General features: G+C 46.1%; 1 protein-coding gene across 2 annotated transcripts in view; it reads right to left on the reverse strand.

The window, feature by feature from the left end:
* Window positions 1-22,991, reverse strand: part of LOC143958011 (TOG array regulator of axonemal microtubules protein 2-like) — a 75,453-nt gene that overhangs the window by 27,427 nt on the left and 25,035 nt on the right. The window contains exons 5-8 of one of the 2 annotated variants that reach the window (XM_077467458.1): window positions 18,474-18,579; window positions 17,082-17,317; window positions 14,923-15,081; window positions 13,607-14,171 (exon numbers count right to left, since the gene is read on the reverse strand). In XM_077467458.1, the coding sequence (XP_077323584.1) occupies window positions 13,697-14,171; window positions 14,923-15,081; window positions 17,082-17,317; window positions 18,474-18,579 (976 nt within the window). In that variant the 3' untranslated portion in view covers window positions 13,607-13,696. Of the gene's footprint in view, window positions 1-13,606; window positions 14,172-14,922; window positions 15,082-17,081; window positions 17,318-18,473; window positions 18,580-22,991 lie in introns of those variants that run through there. The other variant, XM_077467464.1, reaches the window with a different exon arrangement.

Genomic DNA, 22,991 nt, shown 5'->3' on the forward strand with positions numbered 1-22,991 from the left:
TCTGGTAAGAGGCTATGCTGCTTGTGGGGGAGGTATCTGCACGAGATGGGGCTCTTCTGGATTCATCTGCAATTTCACAGATTTGTTTTTTTTTTGTTTTTTCACAATTGGACTTTTTCTAACACTTTATGAGCAAAATGTATGTTTAGCGCAACACTTGTTTTTTGTATATGCGATGTAATGTGATTATATCTCACTTTAGTATCTCACTGTAATGGTTTTATTTCATATGTATGATTTTTTTTTTTTTTTTTTTGCACACTGCTTTGTATTACTTCTGTATGAATTATACGTCTTTATACTGATTTGCTAATGGTAAAAAAAAAAATATATATATATCTTAATTTACTTACCATATTCTTCATTTTACAAGTAAGCAATTAATAGCCAACGCACACACAATAGTGGTGTCACAGAGCATTTATAAAGAACAACCAGAAGCTGTTTGCCTTCAGACTCTCTCTCTCTAATTGAAACTCCCTAAACCTCTATGAAGAGAGCGGGCAGGGAGGGAAGGAGAAGGGGGGAGATCAGTCATTCCTCTGACTCATCTGATTAACTCAACCTTTTTATAATTAGTTCAAATTGTTTGGAATTATAAAAAAAAAAAAAAAGACAAGAACAACATATAAAAATACAATTTAATGCTAATTCCAATAATACAGTATATACATACATGAGCTCCATCAGGGTTTAATGGGGGTATTCCAGCATATTGTTCAGATATTGACTATAAATTAATATACAGAAAGCTCAGGAATAGGATTGTCTTCATTTCAGAACTTCACATGTTGTATTAATAACTACAGTATATAGTAAAATATAATATCCATATCAATATATATATATATATATATATATATATATATATATATATATATATATATACCTACCATCAGGATGGGCTGCTATGTGGACAGACTCTACTATGGTGTCAGATCATTGAATAATATCTTAAATTGGCTCCTCCTCTTCTCGCTCCCTCCGGCTGCACTCCAGGGGGATTGGTTCTGTGCTGTATGGGGCCCCGTGATTTCTAACAGCAGTACCGTCACTAGGATAGTGAACTTTTGCATGACAGGTCCTCTTTAACAGGCTACCATTCAGTTATATATATCGGAGATGCATCACATCCCGTATTAATAAATTCCCAATCTATAGAAAGAATCAGTTCTTCTTCTTCTTCTATTATAATAGTTTTTAATCTTAAATACAGAATTTACACTAAATACAGAGAACGCAGGTTCCGCCCCCATTACATCACCGTGCTCCGCCTCCTCCGGCACCGTGGATCGGGGGTCGGTATTTATTTATTGGTCCCCAGAATGTCGGCCAGCATTTTGGTGGCGTGTTGGGACTGTCCAGAGGCGTACTCCTCCAGGCTCCGCCCCATCACTCGGTGTAAGTTATTGGTAAGTTTGGTGATGACGTCCTTGAAGTTACCGTTTCGGCCGGGCAGCACTCCGTTCCCGGTTATATTGCTCAGGAAGAACCACAAAACGGGCAAAACGTGGCGCTCCACGGCCTGCGGTTTCCGGGGGTAGACAGAGGATACAAGACCTGGGGGGGCAATGGAGAAATGTTGAGGGGTTCATTATAGAAATAATAATAATAATGCGGTGAGAACCCGCCACATAATACAGTATTCGCCTTCAGGGGCGTCTTGTAAATGCCATCAGACGTGGCCTAAAATTTTTGTTAGAGCAACAGCACTATGTGCCTCACCTTGTAGGCTATGAAAGTACCAGTGTTAGTCTTCAAATCAGTCCCAGCCCCCGCTGAACCCCCTGAATTCTAGATGAAGAATTCTGCCCAGGAAGAGATTAAGCTCCACCCAGTGGCATAACCAACAGCCAGAGTGGCCCATGTGGCACCTGGGGTAAAAGGGGGCCCCGTAATTTGTAGTTATGCCCCTAGTCGCCCTTCTGCCGATGCTAAGCAGTGCCCTCAGAGCCCTGGACCAGGAGTAGAAGGGGCCTCATAATTCATAGTTACACACCGCAGGCCCCACCCCTGCTGATGTTAAGCAGTGTCTCAAAGATCCCTGAAGTAGAAGGGGCCTTCATAATTTCTAGTTAAACCCCTGCTGATGCTGAGCAGTCCTACCAGAGCCCGGAATTAGGCGAGGCCCCATACTTCATAGTTATATACCCTTGGCTCCACCCCTGCTGATGTTAAGCAGTGCCCCTAGATCCTTGGAGTAGGAGAGAGTCCCATTATTTGTAATTACATCCCCTGGCCCCACCCCTGCTGATGCTAAGCAGTGCCCCCCCGAGCCATGGAGAAGAAGGTGGCTCCCTAATTTGTGGTTATACCCCTGCTGATGCTAAGCAGTGCCCCCCAGAGCCATGGAGTAGAAGGGGGCTCCCTAATTTGTGGTTACACCCCTGCTGATGCTAAGCAGTGCCCCCCAGAGCCATGGAGTAGAAGGAGGCTCCATAATTTGTGGTTACACCCCTGCTGATGCTAAGCAGTGCCCCCAAAGCCCTGGAGTAGAAGGAGGCTCCATAATTTGTGGTTACACCCCTGCTGATGCTAAGCAGTGCCCCCCAGAGCCATGGAGTAGAAGGGGGCTCCCTAATTTGTGGTTACACCCCTGCTGATGCTAAGCAGTGCCTCCCAGAGCCGTGAAGTAGAAGGGGGCTCCATAATTTGTGGTTACACCCCTGCTGATGCTAAGCAGTGCCCCCCAGAGCCATGGAGTAGAAGGGGGCTCCCTAATTTGTGGTTACACCCTTGCTGATGCTAAGAAGTGCCCCCGAAGCCGTGGAGTAGGAGGCTCCATAATTTGTGGTTACACCCCTGCTGATGCTAAGCAGTGCCCCTCAGATCCCTTTAGAAAAAGAAGCCCCAGAATTCATAGTTGCACCCCTGGCTCCACCAGTGCCCTCAGATCTTTGGATTATTTGTAATTACACCTCTGGCCCCATCCTTACTGATGTTAGGCAGTGCCCCCAGAGCCCTGGACTAGAAGGGGGCTCTATAATTTGTAGTTACACCCCTGCTGATGGTAAGCAGTGTCCCCTGAGCCCGGCATAGAAGGGGCCCCATTATTCCTTGGTTCACCCCTGCTGATGCTAGGCAGTGCCCCACAGAGCCCTGGAGTAGAAGGAGCCCCATAATTCATAGTTACACCCCTGGCCCCACCCCTGCTGATGTTAACCGTTGCCCCCCAGAGCCTCTACTGCCCATTGAAGTGCTGGTATATGACAGTTTAGTGATGGGCGGGGTTTAGCACTGCAGGGGGTGGGGCTTAAAGTGTATGTCTAACCAAAACTTAGAGAAGGAAATCCTGATCAGCTTTTTTCTGTGGCGTGTGCCCGCTGGGGAGATTCACGGCCTATTTGGAAGCCGTTGCTCTACCACCCTCTGAAAAGGGATCCACCATGGATTTTACTCTGAGTCTTCTTGGTGAGCTAAGACTGGCTGTGGATCTTGTTGAGTCAGCAAATTGCAACACTGTACACACAGACTGGGTCATAGGAGGTTTGTCTTCTACACAAAGCGACATTTGAGGCAGAACAGCCGAGGAGCCGTGTGCCGACCGACACAAAGACTTACAGGAACCAGATGGTTGTGTTCTTCCCCTATAAACATGTTGGGGAGGTCAGGCTCCCCATAAATAAAGTATACTATGTGCGTTTGTATCGTGTGATTGTGTCATATGATTGTATTGTTTGTTTGTATCATGTATTTGTATTTTGTGTTTGTATCATATGATTGTATTGTATGTTTGTATTGTATGATGGTGTTGTTTGTTTGTATTGTATGATGGTGTTGTGTGTTTGTATTGTATGATGGTGTTGAGTGTTTGTATTGTATGATGGTGTTGTATGTTTGTATTGTATGATGGTGTTGTATGTTTGTATTGTATGATGGTGTTGTGTGTTTGTATTGTATGATGGTGTTGTGTGTTTGTATTGTATGATGGTGTTGTGTGTTTGTATTGTATGATGGTGTTGTGTGTTTGTATTGTATGGTGGTGTTGTGTGTTTGTATTGTATGATGGTGTTGTGTGTTTGTATTGTATGATGGTGTTGTGTGTTTGTATTGTATGATGGTGTTGTGTGTTTGTATTGTATGATGGTGTTGTGTGTTTGTATTGTATGATGGTGTTGAGTGTTTGTATTGTATGATGGTGTTGTATGTTTGTATTGTATGATGGTGTTGTGTGTTTGTATTGTATGATGGTGTTGTGTGTTTGTATTGTATGATGGTGTTGTGTGTTTGTATTGTATGATGGTGTTGTGTGTTTGTATTGTATGATGGTGTTGTGTGTTTGTATTGTATGATGGTGTTGTGTGTTTGTATTGTATGATGGTGTTGTGTGTTTGTATTGTATGATGGTGTTGTGTGTTTGTATTGTATGATGGTGTTGTGTGTTTGTATTGTATGATGGTGTTGTGTGTTTGTATTGTATGATGGTGTTGTATGTTTGTATTGTATGATGGTGTTGTGTGTTTGTATTGTATGGTGGTGTTGTGTGTTTGTATTGTATGGTGGTGTTGTGTGTTTGTATTGTATGATGGTGTTGTGTGTTTGTATTGTATGATGGTGTTGTATGTTTGTATTGTATGATGGTGTTGTATGTTTGTATTGTATGATGGTGTTGTATGTTTGTATTGTATGATGGTGTTGTATGTTTGTATTGTATGATGGTGTTGTATGTTTGTATTGTATGATGGTGTTGTGTGTTTGTATTGTATGATGGTGTTGTATGTTTGTATTGTACGATGGTGTTGTGTGTTTGTATTGTACGATGGTGTTGTGTGTTTGTATTGTATGATGGTGTTGTATGTTTGTATTGTATGATGGTGTTGTGTGTTTGTATTGTATGATGGTGTTGTATGTTTGTATTGTATGATGGTGTTGTATGTTTGTATTGTATGATGGTGTTGTGTGTTTGTATTGTATGATGGTGTTGTGTGTTTGTATTGTATGATGGTGTTGTGTGTTTGTATTGTATGATGGTGTTGTGTGTTTGTATTGTATGATGGTGTTGTGTGTTTGTATTGTATGATGGTGTTGTATGTTTGTATTGTATGATGGTGTTGTATGTTTGTATTGTATGATGGTGTTGTGTGTTTGTATTGTATAATGGTGTTGTGTGTTTGTTTTGCATTAAAATGAAAACTTGCGATCCATAAATGACTGTGTGAGAATTCTTTGGAATACTGCGCGGTACTGGAGAAGATCTGGATAGAGTGGAGAAAAGTCGGAACCTCTGGCAGGTTTTTATTGTTGGCTGTGTCTCCATTGCAGAAGTTTCCCTTCACTTCCTGTCCTGATTAGAGGCGTCACAGGAAGTGAGGAGAAATCACTAGACATGTGCAGAATGAAAAAAATTGTTTTGTTAAATAATTGAATCTAGTTAAATTTGCTAAAATTCGCTTCACTCATTTTCGGAATTTGTTTAGTTTATTGACTTTTCGATTTAAATTTTCCGAATTCTGTTGAATTGAATTCAATTTGGTTGAATTTGGAAAATTTGAATCGGCATTCGAATTTATTCTATTCTAAATTTGAAAGACTGTATTATCTTTCTTTCTATTTTATTCTATTATATTCTTTTCTATTCAAAATTCAAATTTCGGAAGGTGATTATAGCCTATCTATTTTTTTTTTTTTATTCTATTATTCTGATGCTATTCTATTGTTTTTTCTATTCTATTCTTTTCTAATCTGTTCTATTCTTTTTTTTTTTCTCTATTTTATTCTTTCTTGTTTTCAAATAAAATTTTTTATTAATTTTCTATTTGAATTTCGGCTGAATTTTGTTTCATTATTTCGGATCAGTTTAAATTTGTTTCTCTTGTAATTTGGAAATTCGGGTTCATCAAATAATGAAAAACGTGTCCGATTCGGAACGCAGCGATCTTCACGTCTCTGGAAGTCGCCCTGACAGAGACGGACAACCAAAACTCTGACAAAGGTTCTTACTTTTCCCTTTCTTGCTATAAAATGAAGGAACATGGAACTCTAAAGCCACGGCATCTCCCATGTCTCCATCCTCATTGGTTCCCCTTTAATCCTTCCAGTCAATCTACTTCCTGCGTTGAGGCGAGTTACCTGACAATCGTTCGGTCACGTCACTCATGGCGCGGCCGCTGAGGAAGCGGATGCGGCTGGCGAATGGTTGCAGAAGCCACAGATTGTCTGTAATGTAAAAATGATGGTCAATAAAGATTTCCTGTTTGTAGGGAAAGCTGAGAGTTCACGCTTTTCTCTCCATTCTTTGCCGCTAATCTGCAGTCATGTGACCGACATTCCAAAAAATGCGTCTCTCCCCGCCCCCGACTACATCACGCTGTCTGACAGCAGAAGAAGAGTTCAAGTCAAACGCAACCTTCTCCATTCTAACGCAGAGCTGCACAAATGCATGCGTCCCAATGCAGGCCGCAGTGGTCGGCAAGGAAAGGCTTTGTTGGACTTGCTTTGCCTGCAATCCAAATTCCCCTCAATTGGACCCACTGCATGCAAAGAAATGCAACGCAAAATCCAAACGCAGCCTCTGAACTGTCATCTAAATGCAGCCCCCCCCCCGCCCTGAGCAGGAACATCGATTTAGAATTAGAGTTACTAGGCTGTAGTCAGCCAGAGCTAGATTGATAGTTCGTCGTTCTTGGAACTCTCTGGTATTCGTTTGCTTCTGCCTGCTGCTGGGTAGTGCCCCAGAGAATGGTGTGGGGGGCGGCACTAATCATGGAGTGTGGGAGGATGTAGATGGCTGACTGGACCTCTTAGGCCCGCTGCCTGGGTAGAGTGACCATTTGTTTGGATAGAGGCCAAGGATTGGGACTTGGTGAGGTAAGTGAGGGGTGAAAGCACCATGGAAGAACTCAACTTCAATCCGGGTATCTGAGAAACTGGACAGACGCTTTGCCCCTGACTGCAGTGTGGTGGTCTCTCCCCTAGGAGGCGGTCACTGAACTATTTAGTATCTAATTTCACAGAATGTTGGGTTGGCTTAAAGGTTCTCAATCTGTGAAGGCTGTAAGTACTTTTTGCCACTCTCCTGGTACCAGTTAAGTCCATGGGTGTCCTATGCCCCAGCCCTCTCCTTCGGCAGTATTGGGTGAAATCCAATAAACTCCTTATTTGGTCTAAAAACTGACCATCTGTTCACACCGCTTCACTCCTACTGAGGACTAGACCTTGGCGTGAATGCTAACCTGCCCCGCACCTGAGGTTCCTAATATAACTTTGGGGGTCATGGGGTAGCAACATACACTACTCCATTAAGGACTAGTCCTGGGGGTGAAATGCTGGTCTGATGTTCTTCACTCATCTTTGGAGGTCATGGAATTGCTGCATACACTACTCCATTGAGGTCTAGGTCTGGGGGTGAAATACTGGCCTGACCTGCATTTGAGGTTCCTCATATGTCTTTGGGGTCATGGGGTGGCAACATACACACTACTCCATTGAGGACTAGTCGTGGGGGTAAAAAGCTGGTCTGATGTTCTTCACTTATCTTTGGAGGTCATGGAATTGCTACATACACTACTTCATTGAGGACTAGGCCTGGGGGTGAAATACTGGCCTGACCTGCATTTGAGGTTCCTCGTATGTCTTTGGGGGTTATGGTGCTGCAACATACACTACTCCACTGAAGACTAAACCTAGGAGGTGAAATGCTAGCCTGAGGTTCCTTATATGTCTTTGGGGGTCATGGCGTTGCAACATATAATACTATATTGAGAACTAAATGTAGAGGTGAAATGCCAAGTCCATGGGTGTCCTATGCCCCAGCCCTCTCCTTCGGGAGTATTGGGTGAAACCTAATGAACTCTTTATTTGGTCTAAAAACTGACCGTCTGTTCACACCGCTTCACTCCTGCTGAGGACTAGACCTTGGCGTGAATGCTAACCTGCCCCGCACCTGAGGTTCCTAATATACCTTTGGAGGTCATGGGGTAGCAACATACACTACTCCATTAAGGACTAGTCCTGGGGGTAAAAAGCTGGTCTGAGGTTCTTCACATATCTTTGGGGGTCATGGAATTGCTACATACACTACTCCATTGAGAACTAGATCTGGGGGTGAAATACTGGCCTGACCAGCATTTGAGGTTCCTCATATGTATTTGGGGGTCATGGGGTGGCAACACACACACACTACTCCATTGAGGACTAGACCTGGGGGTAAAAAGCTGGTCTGAGGTTCTTCACATATCTTTGGGGGTCATGGAATTGCTACATACACTACTCCATTGAGGACTAGGTCTGGGGGTGAAATACTGGCCTGCCCCGCATTTGAGGTTCATCGTATGTCCTTGGGGGTTATGGTGCTGCAACATACACTACTCCACTGAAGACTAAACCTAGGAGGTGAAATGCTAGCCTGAGGTTCCTTATATGTCTTTGGGGGTCATGGCGTTGCAACATATACTACTCCATTGAGAACTAAATGCAGAGGTGAAATGTTGGCCTGAGGTTCCTCATATGCCCTTGGAGGTCATGAGGTTGCTACATACTCTACTCCATTGAAGTCAATGAGAATTTATTCATCCCAAAAAATGTGAGAGGAGTGTTTGCAAGAAAAGGAAAAAAACCCAATAAAGGTTACCGGCTATAACGTCAGGAATGATGAATATAGGATGGAGGAGGACGGTCCTCTTTATCGGGAAGGAAGAGTACCGGATACAGTCAGCAATGATTTACCTATATGTTTCATGAGTGTGTCCAGGACGGTCACTGCGGCCGTGTAGATACCGGTGTGCTTGGAGTTCAGGTTGTCCGTAACGACGGTCACCATAGGGACTAACACATGGTGCAGACTGTCCTTCAGAATCGGGATCATGACCACCGCAGACTCCAGAGCATACTGATTGACCTTCTTGTTGGCGTCCTGCATCCTCGGGTTAAAGGCATCAAATATCTGTGAATATAATAAAAATAAGATGTAATAAAATGACGGTTGTTGGCGAGGATCCTGTATAATACGAATCGGTTTCATGAAGTTATGTGAATTTGGAACAAAGTTCATTTACTAAACATTTCCACAGCCACCTATAATCTCCCAGCGATCAGCTTGTGACGTTCCTCCTACACACCTTCTATAGGAGTCTTCCATTATAGCGTCCCCATTACCCTTGGAAATTCACCTTCCCCATACTAGGGGTCTATTTGTCAAGGTTGTCTCTTAAAATTCCCAAGACTCTCACGTAAGATTCACTCGTTTCTAATGGAATCCTATGTGGGAAATATTTGAACCTTGGGTGAAAGTTGTGAGAATCTTGGGTGAAAACATTAACCCTTTCAGCCTCCACATCCATATACCGCTTTTGGGTCAGAGCGGTTTTTAGCAGCTTCGTATAAATGGTAAAGGTACCTGTGTTGGTCTTCAAATCGGTCCCTGAAGAATCCCTTGGATCCTAGACCAGGACTTCTGCCCAAGAAGAGAATAAGCCCCACCCCCTGCTGAGGATAAGTACTTGCCCCAGAGGCTCTACTGCCCACTAAAGTGCTGGCATTTGACAAGGGGCAGGATTTGGCCTTCATGAGGGAAGGGCTTATGCCTCGTACACACGGTTGGATTTTCCGATGGGAAATGTTGGATGTGAGCTTGTTGGCTGAAAGTCGGACCGTGTGTACGCTCCATCGGACATTTGTTGTCGGACTTTTTCTGCCAACAAATGTTGGCTAGCAGGTTCTCAAATTTTCCACCAACAAAACTTTGTTGTGGGAATTTCCGATCGTGTGCGCACAAGTCTGACGCACAAAAGTTCACGCACGCCCGGAATCAAGTATGAGCCGGAAGCGCCAGGTCTTGTAAAACTAGCGTTGGTAATGGAGAGATCACATGACTACAGAACTTCTTTTTTATCAGCTCGTCGTACGTCTTGTACGCCACTACGTTCGGAGTTGTTGGCCAACATTTGTGTGCCGTGTGCAGGGGCGGACTGACCATTCGGGCACTCGGGCTCTGCCCGAGGGCCCCATGCCACTAAGGGGCCCCATCAGGGTTGCCAGCCTCAATAAAACCAGGGACAGTATGTAAAAATCTGTGTTTTTTTTTTAAAAAATCCTAAGATTATAGCTGCCCCGCCTCTCCAATACCTTTTCAGGGTGTGTGTGTGTGTATTCTGTGTGTGTATATTGTGTGTCTGTGTGTATACTGTATGTGTGTGTATACTGTGTGGCCCCATAATCTATTGCCCGGAGGCCCCATAATCTTCTCCTATTGCCTGGGGGCCCCATGAGTTGTCAGTCCACCCCTGGCCGTGTGTATACAAGACAAGTTGGAGCCAACAGCCTTCCAACAATAATCCGCGGTTTTGTTGTGGGGAAGTGCGATGGTGTGGACGTTGCATTCGAGTATAACTCCAGCCAAATCTATTCTTTTTTATTTGGATAGATTAGGGAAAGGTTGGATTCCTCTGCCAAGTTTTCATTGCTGAGATTCTTAAATGGAGCGGCTTGGAGAAGATACGAAATGTCTTGAAGATTACAGAAGAAGAGCCAGATTGGAATGTGATTGGCCACTAGAGACAGGGACGTAACTATAGGGGGTGCAGCAGTTGCGACCGCAACTGGGCCATGTAATGCAGGGGGCCCATGCAACCCCCTCTACATATGGCCGGCAGCAGCATAGGCAGCTAGGGGTACCAGTGCACCATGCACACGGGTGGCTGGAGGTGGAGGGTGACTAGCAGAGCTCCATGCTTGACTATCGCACTGGCTGCTCTTTAGTTGTGAATTCCCCGCATGACCTGTGTCCTCGGCCGGCTCCTCAGAGTACCCCTCTCCTGCTCCATGCATTGCCTCTCAGTCCGATGTCTGTTCTCCCCAGGCCAACATGGATGAGTGCGCAGCCTACAGCTTGGTCATGGTGAGTGAGAGGACCCCATCCCCCACACACCATTACTTACCCCCTCCATCTCCCCCAGGGGACAGAGGCCCCTTCTCACGTGGGGACAGGGACCCCCATCTCCCCTGGGGACAGGGACCCCTTCTCACCTGTGGGCAGTAACTTCATCTGCCCTGGAGAAAAGGACCTCATCTCTTCTGGGGTGGGGACCCAATCCTGCCTAGGGACAGTCCCCCAATAGGGCACCTAAAGGGGGGGCCCTTCATGGTTTCTTGCATCGGGGCCCTGAAGGTTCTAGTTACGCCACTGACTACAGACCTCATTGGTGGTCATGCTACAACAGATTCTTCAGCAAAGTGAATAGGAATGAGTAATTACACAACTATAGTCACAGGAAACAATGTTTCTTTTTTATAAAATAAAGGCTTATTGAGTAGGTAGGTTACAGAGCAGGGTGCTCCACAATAGCAGAGGTTACGGAGGTAAGTGTATACAGGATAACAAATGATCTACAATGTATAACAAGATGCCAATAATGTTTCTCCTGCAGAACTGAACTGATCAGAAGCCTCTTATCTCATTCATCGTTATTTCTAAATCGTTCTTTTTTTCTGCTTCTCCACTTACTGGAGTGATGTTGGAGGTGACAAACCTCACGTTGTTCTTGCAGCGCTCCAGGAGAAGCGTCACTCCCTCCATTTTGCTTTGATATTCCTTAGCGGAGAGAAGTTTGCTGAGCTCCTTCAGTTGCTCCGTCACTTCCGCTGCCCGGACCGGCGGCCTTCCAGGGACCGGGGATTCCTGCGCTTCTGCTTCCACATCTGCAGGTCTGGTAATGCTACAGAAAAAAAAAATAATATGTTTTATTTATTCCAAACTGATCCTCAGGATCCAGAGAGAGGACAAGTTCTCATACGTCATAGCTGTCCATAGCTGTCTATGGCTGTCCATAGCTGTCCATGGCTGTCCATGGCTGTCCATAGCTGTCCATAGCTGTCCATGACGTTCCCTCCGGGGACAATGCAGGCTGCACACCAAGGCCCCCATTATAAAGATGGAGCAACTTTGCAGTGTCCAAGGGAATCTCCTCCCTGCTATAAATATATATATATATATACAGTGCCTTGCGAAAGTATTCGGCCCCCTTGAACTTTTCAACCTTTTGCCACATTTCAGGCTTCAAACATAAAGATATAAAATGTTTATTTTTTGTGAAGAATCACCAACAAGTGGGACACAATTGTGAAGTGGAACGAAATCTATTGGATTTTTGAAACTTTTTTAACTAATAAAAAAATGAAAAGTGGAGCGTGCAAAATGATTCGGCCCCCTTGCGTTAATACTTTGTAGAGCCGCCTTTTGCTGCGATTACAGCTGCAAGTCGCTTGGGGTGTCTCTATCAGTTTTGCACATCGAGAGACTGAAATTCTTGCCCATTCTTCCTTGCAAAACAGCTGGAGCTCAGTGAGGTTGGATGGAGAGCGTTTGTGAACAGCAGTTTTCAGCTCTTTCCACAGATTCTCGATTGGATTCAGGTCTGGACTTTGGACTTGGCCATTCTAACACCTGGATACGTTTATTTGTGAACCATTCCTTTGTAGATTTTGCTGTATGTTTGGGATCATTGTCTTGTTGGAAGATAAATCTCCGTCCCAGTTTCAGGTCTTTTGCAGACTCCAACAGGTTTTCATCCAGAATGGTCCTGTATTTGGCTGCATCCATCTTCCCCTCAATTTTAACCATCTTCCCTGTCCCTGCTGAAGAAAAGCAGGCCCAAACCATGATGCTGCCACCACCATGTGTGACAGTGGGGATGGTGTGTTGAGGGTGATGAGCTGTGTTGCTTTTACGCCAAACATATCGTTTTGCATTGTGGGCAAAAAGTTGGATTTTGGTTTCATGTGACCAGAGCACCTTCTTCCACATGTTTGGTGTGTCTCCCAGGTGGCTTGTGGCAAACTTTAGACCAGACTTTTTATGGATATCTTTGAGAAATGGCTTTCTTCTTGCCACTCTTCCATAAAGGGCAGATTTGTGCAGTGTACGACTGATTGTTGTCCTATGGACAGACTCTCCCACCTCAGCTGTAGTTCTCTGCAGTTCATCCAGAGTGATCATGGGCCTCTTGGCTGCATCTCTGATCAGTCTTCTCCTTGTCTGAGCTGAAAGTTTAGAGGGACGCCATGTCTTGGTAGATTTGCAGTGGTCTGATACTCCTTCCATTTCAAAATGATGGCTTGCACAGTGCTCCTTGGGATGTTTAAAGCTTGGGAAATCTTTTTGTATCCAAATCCGGCTTTAAACGTCTCCACAACAGTATTACGGACCTGCCTGGTGTGTTCCTTGGTCTTCATGATGCTCTCTGCGCTTTCAACAGAACCCTGAGACTATCACAGAGCAGGTGCATTTATACAGAGACTTGATTACACACAGGTGGATTCTATTTATCACCATCAGTCATTTAGGACAACATTAGATCATTCAGAGATCCTCGCTGAACTTCTGGAGTGAGTTTGCTGCACTGAAAGTAAAGGGGCCGAATAATTTTGCACGCCCCACTTTTCAGTTTTTTATTTGCTAAAAAAGTTTAAAATATCCAATAGATTTCGTTCCACTTCACAATTGTGTCCCACTTGTTGGTGATTCTTCACAAAAAATTAAAATTTTATATCTTTATGTTTGAAGCCTGAAATGTGGCAAAAGGTTGAAAAGTTCAAGGGGGGTGAATACTTTCGCAAGGCACTGTATATATATATGTATATACACACAGACACACGCACACTTTACCTTTCCTCTGGTTGCTGGACATCCTGGGTCATCACGGTGGCGCTATTCTTCTGAGGAGGACGCTGGCTTCTAGCGGACGGGATCTCGGAGACGCTGTCACTCAGCTCCTGGAATAATCGTCATATCATCTATTATAAAGTTTGTGTAAAACAAGGATCTCCAAACTGCGGCCCGTGGGCCGGATGTGGGCACTATCCCTCCCAATGATACCAGAGATGGGAAACAAATTCTCTCACTGACACCAATGATTATTTTACTCCCGCTGACCACCAAGCCTGTGCCATTGATTACTCCCTCCGATGCCGGGGCATTTTCTATACCCATTGGCCACAGTCCGGCCCCCTTCACATTTGAAGGGCAGTAAGCTGGCACTTTGTTTTTAGAACATTTGGAGACCCCTGGTGTAAAACATGAAATACGAGGCATATGAGGCACATCACACAGCTCACATACTTTCTGCTTCACAGTGGCGATGAGGTCGCGGAGCTCATGTGATGGGATCAAACGTTCCATCTGCACCTCGAACTTGGGATGAGCCATGACCAGGCTGAACATCCGACGTCCGTAAAATCTGCAATACAGGTGATCATTATTACAATGTGTGGAATACACTCAGGACTGTAGGTGGGGGAGGGGGGTCACTTAAAAAATCCTCCCTCAGGCCCCCCTTTCAGTCTTGCACAGTTGTAGCGGCTCTTCTCCTGGACTGGAAAGTCTTCCCCTGATGTCACTGCACACTGTGAGCTTCTCACAATGAGCATTAGAAGCTGCAGAAAGTCAGATAAACCCCGCCTCATTTCCTAAGAGGAGGACATCCAGTGCCCCTGGCCCCATACCCTTTGAATTTTCTTTGGATTCGGGGGGGGGGGGGGGGGGGGGTCTGCAGGGGGAGGAGGGGGGTACATGGGGGAATCAGATGTGGTCAACACAGGGAGGGGGATCAGGTACGGAGGGCTGGAAGGACAAGTACAGAACGATGCACTGTGTCTGTGTCTCTCTCTCCAGCAGCTAAAAGCTGGCAGGAGGGAGAGGAGAGAAAACAGCTTTCCGCTGCTGGAGGGAGAGACACAGACACTGACAGTGCATCGTTCTGTACTTGTCCTTCCAGCCCTCCGCGCCATTCCTCTGGGCCCTCCTGTGTTCCTGGGCCCCCTACAGGAGGCCTGGTGGTACCCCTTATCAGCGGCCCTGATGGCATGTGTGAGCTGCCCTGGGCAGAGAAAAAGGGGCCCCTCCAAGGAAGGGAGCTATAAAATAATCCCATAATAAGTCAAAGTCCATCAAACGGCATGGGTGGGAGGGTGACCTCTGTATGAAAGTACCTGGTGTCCTGCTGTCCATCCTGAACCAGTCTGACGAGGGTGCGGAGGAAGGTGTCTGTACTTTCTCTGGTTCCACACAGAAGTTTCTGGGCCCCCAGGAGCTCCATCACCCTGAGCAGATGTTTGGCCGTACATTTCCTCACTGCGCTGTTTCGGTGGCTGTGGAGGAGAACGGCACAAATTACAACCTCAGGAGACCACAATGGGCATCAACGTCTCCTTATACCTCTATGGTGCCCCAAGAGATGGCAACATTTAATGGGCACAGCTTTGCCAGTGTGCCCGGGCTCCTCATGTAAATGACTCTTTTGGAACGCCAATCCCCCCCCCAGGCTCTCAGCATCCTTATACTGCAATGCTAGAGTTACACCTCCAAGTGGACCTATTTTGTTCACATTAAAAGATACCGACAGGGACAACATGTGCAAAAAAAAGGCTTGTTCTGCCACTTATTGGCTTCTCAAGAAACAAGCTGCCAGAAAGGTAAGTATATGTAGGGAAGGCCACTTAGAAATCATGGGGCCCCATATATCTTTCCTGATGAGGTCCCCCAACCCCGCCTACAAAGGGGTGTAGCAGAACAGCGGCACTGACTTTATCCACCTACGCCCCAGAAATGGAAAAAAAAAGTCCCTCTTCTGCTTCCACCTCCTGGGCCCCTCTATTGATGGTAATTGAAGCCCTGGTAAGGGAGCAGAAGCGGGGATGTGATCTAGTAAAATCCATTTGTTCACTTAGGAACAATAAAGCTTCTTGGGGACCCAGTACAGCGGCCCTGTATACAGGTATGTTGTACATACCAGCTGCTCTGGGCTGATAGGGTCACTTGAACCCAGGGGGGGTCTCAAACTGGTGGCCCTTCAGCCATTGCGAAACTACAAGTCCCATGAGGCATTGCAAGGCTGACAGTTACAAGCCTGACTCCCCCAGGCAGAGGCATGATGGGACTTGTAGTTTCACAGCAGCTGGAGGGCCACCAGTTTGAGACCCCTGCTGAACCCCTTGATGCCGATGTCCCACAAATATGCAGCCTCACTGGACTGGGCTTTTTGCCGCGGGGCCGCATATTTGCGTATTTCCCTTTGGAGCACCCAGCACAGTGACCCAGGGTCTCCCCCCGAGCCCCGTTCTAATGATCGGGACCCAGAATGGCCACAGTGATCAGTCACACCCCCCCCCCCCCATTCTCTGTTCTTGCAGAGATAGAAAAGAAGTTCTTGTATAAAAGTGAGTACTCACAGAATGCAACTGACTAAAGCCCATAAACCCAGTGCATGGACATGCACAGAACACGGGGCACAGCCAACGCGTTTCGGGGGACGCACCCCCTTCCTCAGAGCTAGGCATTTTGTGAGTACAGACTTTTATACACAAATGTCTTCTTATTGGATGATCTCTGGTAATGCCCTAGGTGCGTGCGCCTTCCATTTCTCTTCTTCTTGTAGTTCCTTTCGGATTACCCCATCGGAGGAAAGCGCATCCACCCAGTTCTGGGATCCCACATCCACCTTCCACACCACCATTATTTCTGACATCTGTCACCCCTCACCTTGGAAGACCTATTAGCTGGAAGTGACTGTGTTTTTTTGTATCTCAGATGTGATGATATGTACGGTTTTACTAACACAGGTCAAAGTTGCAAAATTGTGCTCAGGCATTAAAATTTGTTTTACCCTGAGGTGGGAAGGGGTTAAGACACGTTAAGTCCATGCATGCGGAGTAATGTGTCAGTGACCCCCTTTCAGGTATGTATTACCACTGATAGAGATCCCGGGACTCCCCCTGACAATGTCTTCATCTGCTTCACCTACATACTTGTCTCTGCCGTCCCTACAGTGTCGTATTTCAGGCATCGGTCTCGGGGGTGTATTATAGGGAGAGTCCAGGCAGAGGTCAGGCATCTCTCTATAACAGAGATATGCAATTAGTGGACCTCCAGCTGTTGCAGAACTACAAATCCCATGAGGCATAGCGAGACTCCGACAGCCACAAGCATCACACCCAGAGGCAGAGGCATGATGGGACTTGCAGTTTTGCAACAGCTGGAGGTCCGCTAATTGCATATCCCTGCTCTACACTAACAAAGCTCCGCCCCCGAGGAACTGAACATGGGCTTACTAATAAATAGTACAGATTATTTCAGTCGATCGGTCACACACCTGCCTCCTGCGGCGATCAGGGCGCACAGCGCCTTGGAAGGGGTCACGTTCTCCACCATCATCCCCAGAGATTTGTCGGCTTCCTCCCGGATGAAATCGTTGGAGTCGCCGATCTTGTGGAGCAAAACCCGGGTGATTTCCTCCACCTCCTGGTCCACGCTTCTGCGGAGAGACCTGAACAGATCGCCGATCGTCTTGATGGCGTGGCGGGAGACCTTGGAGCGCAGATTACCGACCTGACGGCGAGTACAACCATTAAAGTGACCTCGTCACCGACATAAACAAGGAGATAAAAGACAGAACTGCAGCAGAAAAGCAAATCGGTTTCCCGGCCTGCCGCCATTCCTCCGATCTTGCAGAGCTACGGCCTGCAGCAGAACCTTCGCATTCAATACCTCTGGGTGCGTCCGATGTCTGCACACAAACCCCCCCCCGCCACACACTATGGTTCCTTCCTCTGACTCCTACCTCACTACTGTGAACCTGTACTGATGATAGAAGTAGCAGATGGAACCACAGCGTGTGGTGGGGTGCTCACATTGGATGCACCCTGAAGTGTTGAATGCGAAGGTTCTGCTGCAGGCCGTAACTCTGCAAGAGAGCCCAGATCAGAAACCCGGACACCCCTCCTGCCCCCCGGGGGACTGCTCCCCTATAGAGACAGTACAGTGATTGAGCGTTGTCAGCCCAGGTCCCGGTTCACAGCAGTGCGGCTTGGAAATTGCACAACTTCAGCGCAATGTGCGGCACATCCCTGCGATTTGCACTGCCGGCTTCCCTGCGGCTTGTTACTTCATCTACCGTCTATGCAATGAAATCAGTGAAAAGTAGTGAGGGAAACTTTTTCATAAGCGCTGCAACATCAGTTCTGATGCTGGAACTGTCAAATCGCATGACAAGTTCCACCGGTGATAACAGGGGGGCCAAGACAGGGAAATACTGGAGGGATCACCGGGGGGGGGGGGGGGGGATGGGGGATAAAGGAAAAAAAATAAAACCACTGCAGCCACCCCATCTATAAATACAGTGCTTTGAAAAAAGTATTCATACCCCATTGACATTCTCCACAGTTTGTTAGAACCAAAAACATACATTTATTTTATTGGGATTTTATGTGATGGACCAACACAAAGTGTCACATAATTGTGAAGTGGAAGGAAAATGATACAAATAAAAATATATATATATTTTTTTTAATGGCGTGCCCCCCCCCCCCCAATCCATACCAGACCCGAAGGGCACCCAGACAGCAATAAATACCTGGCAGAGGTTCTGACTCCTCCCTTCTCCAGCTAAAGCAAAATCTAACTTTGGGCTTTACATTGATTGTAAAGGTGAAGAGTCAATGAAATCTCTGTGTGCTGATTGGTCAGACGGGACGGGTGCACTTACCTCTCGGGTCACAGCCATGCAGACCTCGTGGATTCTGGAGCAGAGAACCTCGGGGTGCCAGGAGGCCAGGCAGCGCACACTGAGGAGCCCCTTCTCCTTCTGCTCCCTAAAGAGATCACAATTCGGGGATCATTATCAGGATTGGCCCAATATATTCCAGGGCAAGAAGCCGACATTGTTACATAGTTACAAAGATACATAGTTAGTCAGGTTGAAAAAGATGCAAGTCCATCCAGTTCAGGCCGGGTTCACACTGCTGCGGGGGGGAGATCCGGATGTGATTCGCACCGCACTGCAGTGCAAATCACATCCGATCTCCGTAGCGATGCGAGTTCAGCCATACAGATAGTATACAGATAGTATACAGATAGTATGGCTGAATTCCCATCGCTCCCGCAGCAAACTCGCACGGGACCCTTTTTTGGGTCCGCAACGGAATCGGATCGCATGGGGGTTCACACCATGCGATCCGATTCCTGTGCGAGTGTGCAGATCGCACTGCGATATGCCGACGGATCTGGGGGTGTCATTAACATATCATTGACACTCCCAGCCGTCCGCATAGGGCAGTGTGAACTGCCGGCGGGAGGCATGCGATGCGGGAAAACGCCGCAGATTCGCGGCCTTCCCGCATCGCTGTGGTGTGAACCCGGCCTCAACCACAAAAAAAAAAATAATAATAATAATAATAATAATAATGATAATATCATACAATCCCATATACCCAATTATAAACACACAGTGGATCCAGAGGAAGGAGAAAACCCCAGCAGAGCCAATGATCCAATTTGCTACAGCAGGGGAAAAAAATTCCTTCCTGATCCCCCGAGAGGCAATCGGATTTTCCCCGGATCACCTTTACCTATAAATGTCACCCCGTTATATTCTGTACACTTAGGAAATAATCCAGACCTTTCTTATAGCAATCCACTGATTGGGCCAGATCCACCTCTGCAGGGAGTCTATTCCACATTTTCACAGCTCTTACTGTGAAGAAACCTTTCCGTATTTGGAGATGAAATCTCTTTTCCTCTAGATGTAAAGAGCGCCCCCTTGTCCTCTGTGATGACTGTAAAGTGAATAACTCGACACCAAGTTCACTATATGGACCCCTTATATATTTGTACATGTTGATCATATCCCCCCTTAATCTCCTCTTATCAAGAGAGAACAAATTCACTTCCTCTAATCCAGTGATGGAGAACCTCGGCACCCCAGATGTTTTGGAACTACATTTCCCATGATGCTCATCCACTCTGCAGTGTAACGGGGCATCATGGGTAATGTAGTTCCAAAACATCTGGGGTGCCGAGGTTCGCCATCACCGCTCTAATCTCTCCTCATAGCTGAGCTCCTCCATGCCTCTTATCAGTTCGGTTGCCCTTCTCTGCACTTTCTCCAGTTCCCCGATATCCTTTTTGAGAACTGGAGCCCAAAACTGAACTGCATATTCCAGATGAGGTCTTACTAATGATTTGTACAGGGGGGGGGGCAAAATGACAGACAGCCAATCAAATGTACAATCTCTCATTATACCAATCCAGTCACTCCGGAAATTCTCCTGACATTTCCAGCTCTTCATTTTACAGCTACACTCCAGGCGTGCAAAACACACAGTGCCCCCCCTAGACATCCCGGGGTAATGACCTCCACTGGAGCAACAGCAAAGATACTCACTCTGCTCTCTCCTCCTGTCAGCGTGTTCCCTGTTAATGCACATGCACTGCAAAAAGTCCTTCCTTATCCTAATCCGCTGATTGGACCATCCGGGATCTGAGTCCGTGTCCAATGAGCAGGCAGTTTATAGAGAAGGACACACACCTGCCTGGCTGTACAACATGGCAGAGGTGTGAGAATCACAAGACTAGCATGCGGGGGGAGGTGCAGGGCAGTGCGGGGGAGGGTGCAGGGCGGTGCGGGGGGGGGGGGCAGTAAACTCACAGAGTCCGGTTGCAAAGAACAGAATTTGTATTAATGTAGACACCGACCACCGGGGACACTCACAGCAAGTATGTGCAGCCAATCGGAAAATCAGGTGCACCGATAGCGTCTGTCTGAGGGACGGAATGTGGGGGGTCTGAGCCCCAATGGGCAGGGCCAGATTAAGAACATTGTGGGCCTGGTGCTGAGGATTTTGGTGGGGCCTTTTATAAACAATAAATAAATAAAAATGCTAACTATTATTTTGTTATAACAAATTAAATTAAAGAGAGAGAAGGAGGATGAGAGAGAGAGAGAAAGGGGATGAAAGAGGTGTGAGGGGTAAGGGAGGGAGGATGAGAGAGAAAGGGGGGGATGAGAGAGAGAGGAGGCACATGAGGATGTGTGGGAATGACATCAGGGCAGCCTGGCCAAGGCAAGTGACGGAAGGCACAGAACCCAGAAGGAAGTCCGGGTGAAGGTGGAAGTGCCCGGGCCCCGCCGGACTGATCACAGCACAGCACTGGAGGGCTCAGTCTGACAATTTAAGTGTACCCTAATGTGCTAAAATGCTGGGCATACTTGTACATTATGGCATAACCTACCCCAGGGCCTCTAAAAAGTAGTACTGTTAGAAAAGTTTACTACTGCTTTACTATCACCGGAGCCTCTCATGGGGCCCCTACTGACCCTGTGGCCCTTGGGCAGTGCCTAAGTACATGGTTGTCAACATTTCAAAAAATTTTCAGGGATGCTTTTTTTACAAGTGCTATATTTAGAGTAGCTGACATCCCCCGTGTTCCTCTATACATCGCAATAGTAATTACAAAATAAAATAAGTACTAATAATGGGGCAGAACAAATATGAGGACTGTGAGATTTCCTTTAGTTGAACTGACAAAAGTGCCCATTCTAGAGCTGGTAACATTGAGGAACATATTGTAAGGATTAAGGTATATGTTGAAACAAAATGGTTGACCTTATGTCTTATATTTTTCTATCCTTCTCTGTAAAATCCACATTCGTCATCTTTTGTCACGTACTCATCAAGAAGAGGCCGCATCAGCCCTAAAAAGCAGTCTACGCCCAGAAGATTGTCTTATCAGCTGATAACACCCGGAGAATTGTCTTTACTTTGAAAATGTTGTTTTTTTTACATTTGCTGATGTTTGCCCTTTTCTGTCTATAAAAGATGTAATAAACAAGCCTCAGAGCCACAGTCAGTCAGAGACAGTTAGAGTTAACGACGGACTTCTGAGCAGAAATACTGAATACTTCTGTGTCTCTTTGCTCAGATAAGAACTCTAACTAACAATTGGGAAACGGTAACATAACCTGACAAATAGGTGACTTGTTGAGGTCACACCTAACATTTCTGGCGCCGCGAATAGGGACTCGCTGAAGACACTACAAGAGGCGAACGAACATAAGGACGGAACGAAATGGTCGGGCACATCAAAGAACCACAGACAAATCCTGCGCAGGTAAGAAAAGCTTTATTTTCTTATAAACTCTGTGCTTCTTAGATTTGTGCCCACCTGATCTGTCTGAATTGTTCTTCAGGTAAACACCAACCTCTGTAGTAAGCGGGTCTTGAACTTAATATTTTGGCTTATGTTACCGTTGTTTCTTGTCTGTCTACTTGTCATCTGTCTGTTGTGAATGAGATAAGCCCTGTTTGTATGGTGTGAATTGAAACATATATCATCCCAATGGGTAACGGAATGCGCCCTTAACTCGTAAGAGTACTTTGGGGGTCCGACACTTAAGTTTGATATACGCTTTTTGATTCATGAGCCTAAAAACGGGTTGAAAGTATAAGTCCTGACTGCCTCAATAAAGCAGGAATAAGAAACGAATGCTGAGAGATTCCATGGTAATGGGAAGGGATAATGTCTCCACAAAGCCCGGAGACCTAGTCATATGTGTTTGGCCACCAAAAGGGAATGCTTGTATATGTTGTAGCCGTCAGTCTGGTCATAATATTTGTCAGTTGGCTAGCATATAAGGTAATTCGATTTCAGAAATCTCATCTAGGAGAGGTTTTTAGTATTTTGGCACCCTAGGAGGAGAAGGCAACGAGACACTTAGTAAGTGATCCAAACGCCACCTAGGCAGGACTGTCAAAATGGGCCAGACACATGGTAAACCCCAGGAGGAATCTCAGAAATGTTATGCTGTTAAAGACATAATTACAATGTTGTATGGGAAGGATAAGGCACAGGGCACAAATAGGATTCTCAAGAAATTGGGGATGGATGGAGAAAATGGCTTAAGTGTAGAAGGTTGGGAAGAAATAAAGAGAGACAGACAGGGAGAGATATTGCAGAACAGATGGGTATCACAAATACAATGTTTAATTAAGGTTTCCAACAGGGCTAAAGAGGAGGGATGGGAGTATTGTCAGGAAAAAGGTGGATGGGATATGAAGGTCCGACACAAAAGTCTTCCTTCTGCTCCCGGCGATAGGGTTAATACGGGAGATACTCCACCTCCTTATAACACCACCACACCAGGTAATGAAAGACCAAAACTTTATCCTTCCTTAAGAGGAAGAGGATGGGTATGCCGAGTATGCGGTACCCAGAACACAGACTG

This window comes from Lithobates pipiens, unplaced genomic scaffold (genome assembly GCF_037356315.1).
Source record: "Lithobates pipiens isolate NorthernLeopardFrog02 unplaced genomic scaffold, aLitPip1_a1.2 Scaffold_101, whole genome shotgun sequence".
In the NCBI taxonomy this organism is placed as follows: Eukaryota; Metazoa; Chordata; class Amphibia; order Anura; family Ranidae; genus Lithobates; species Lithobates pipiens.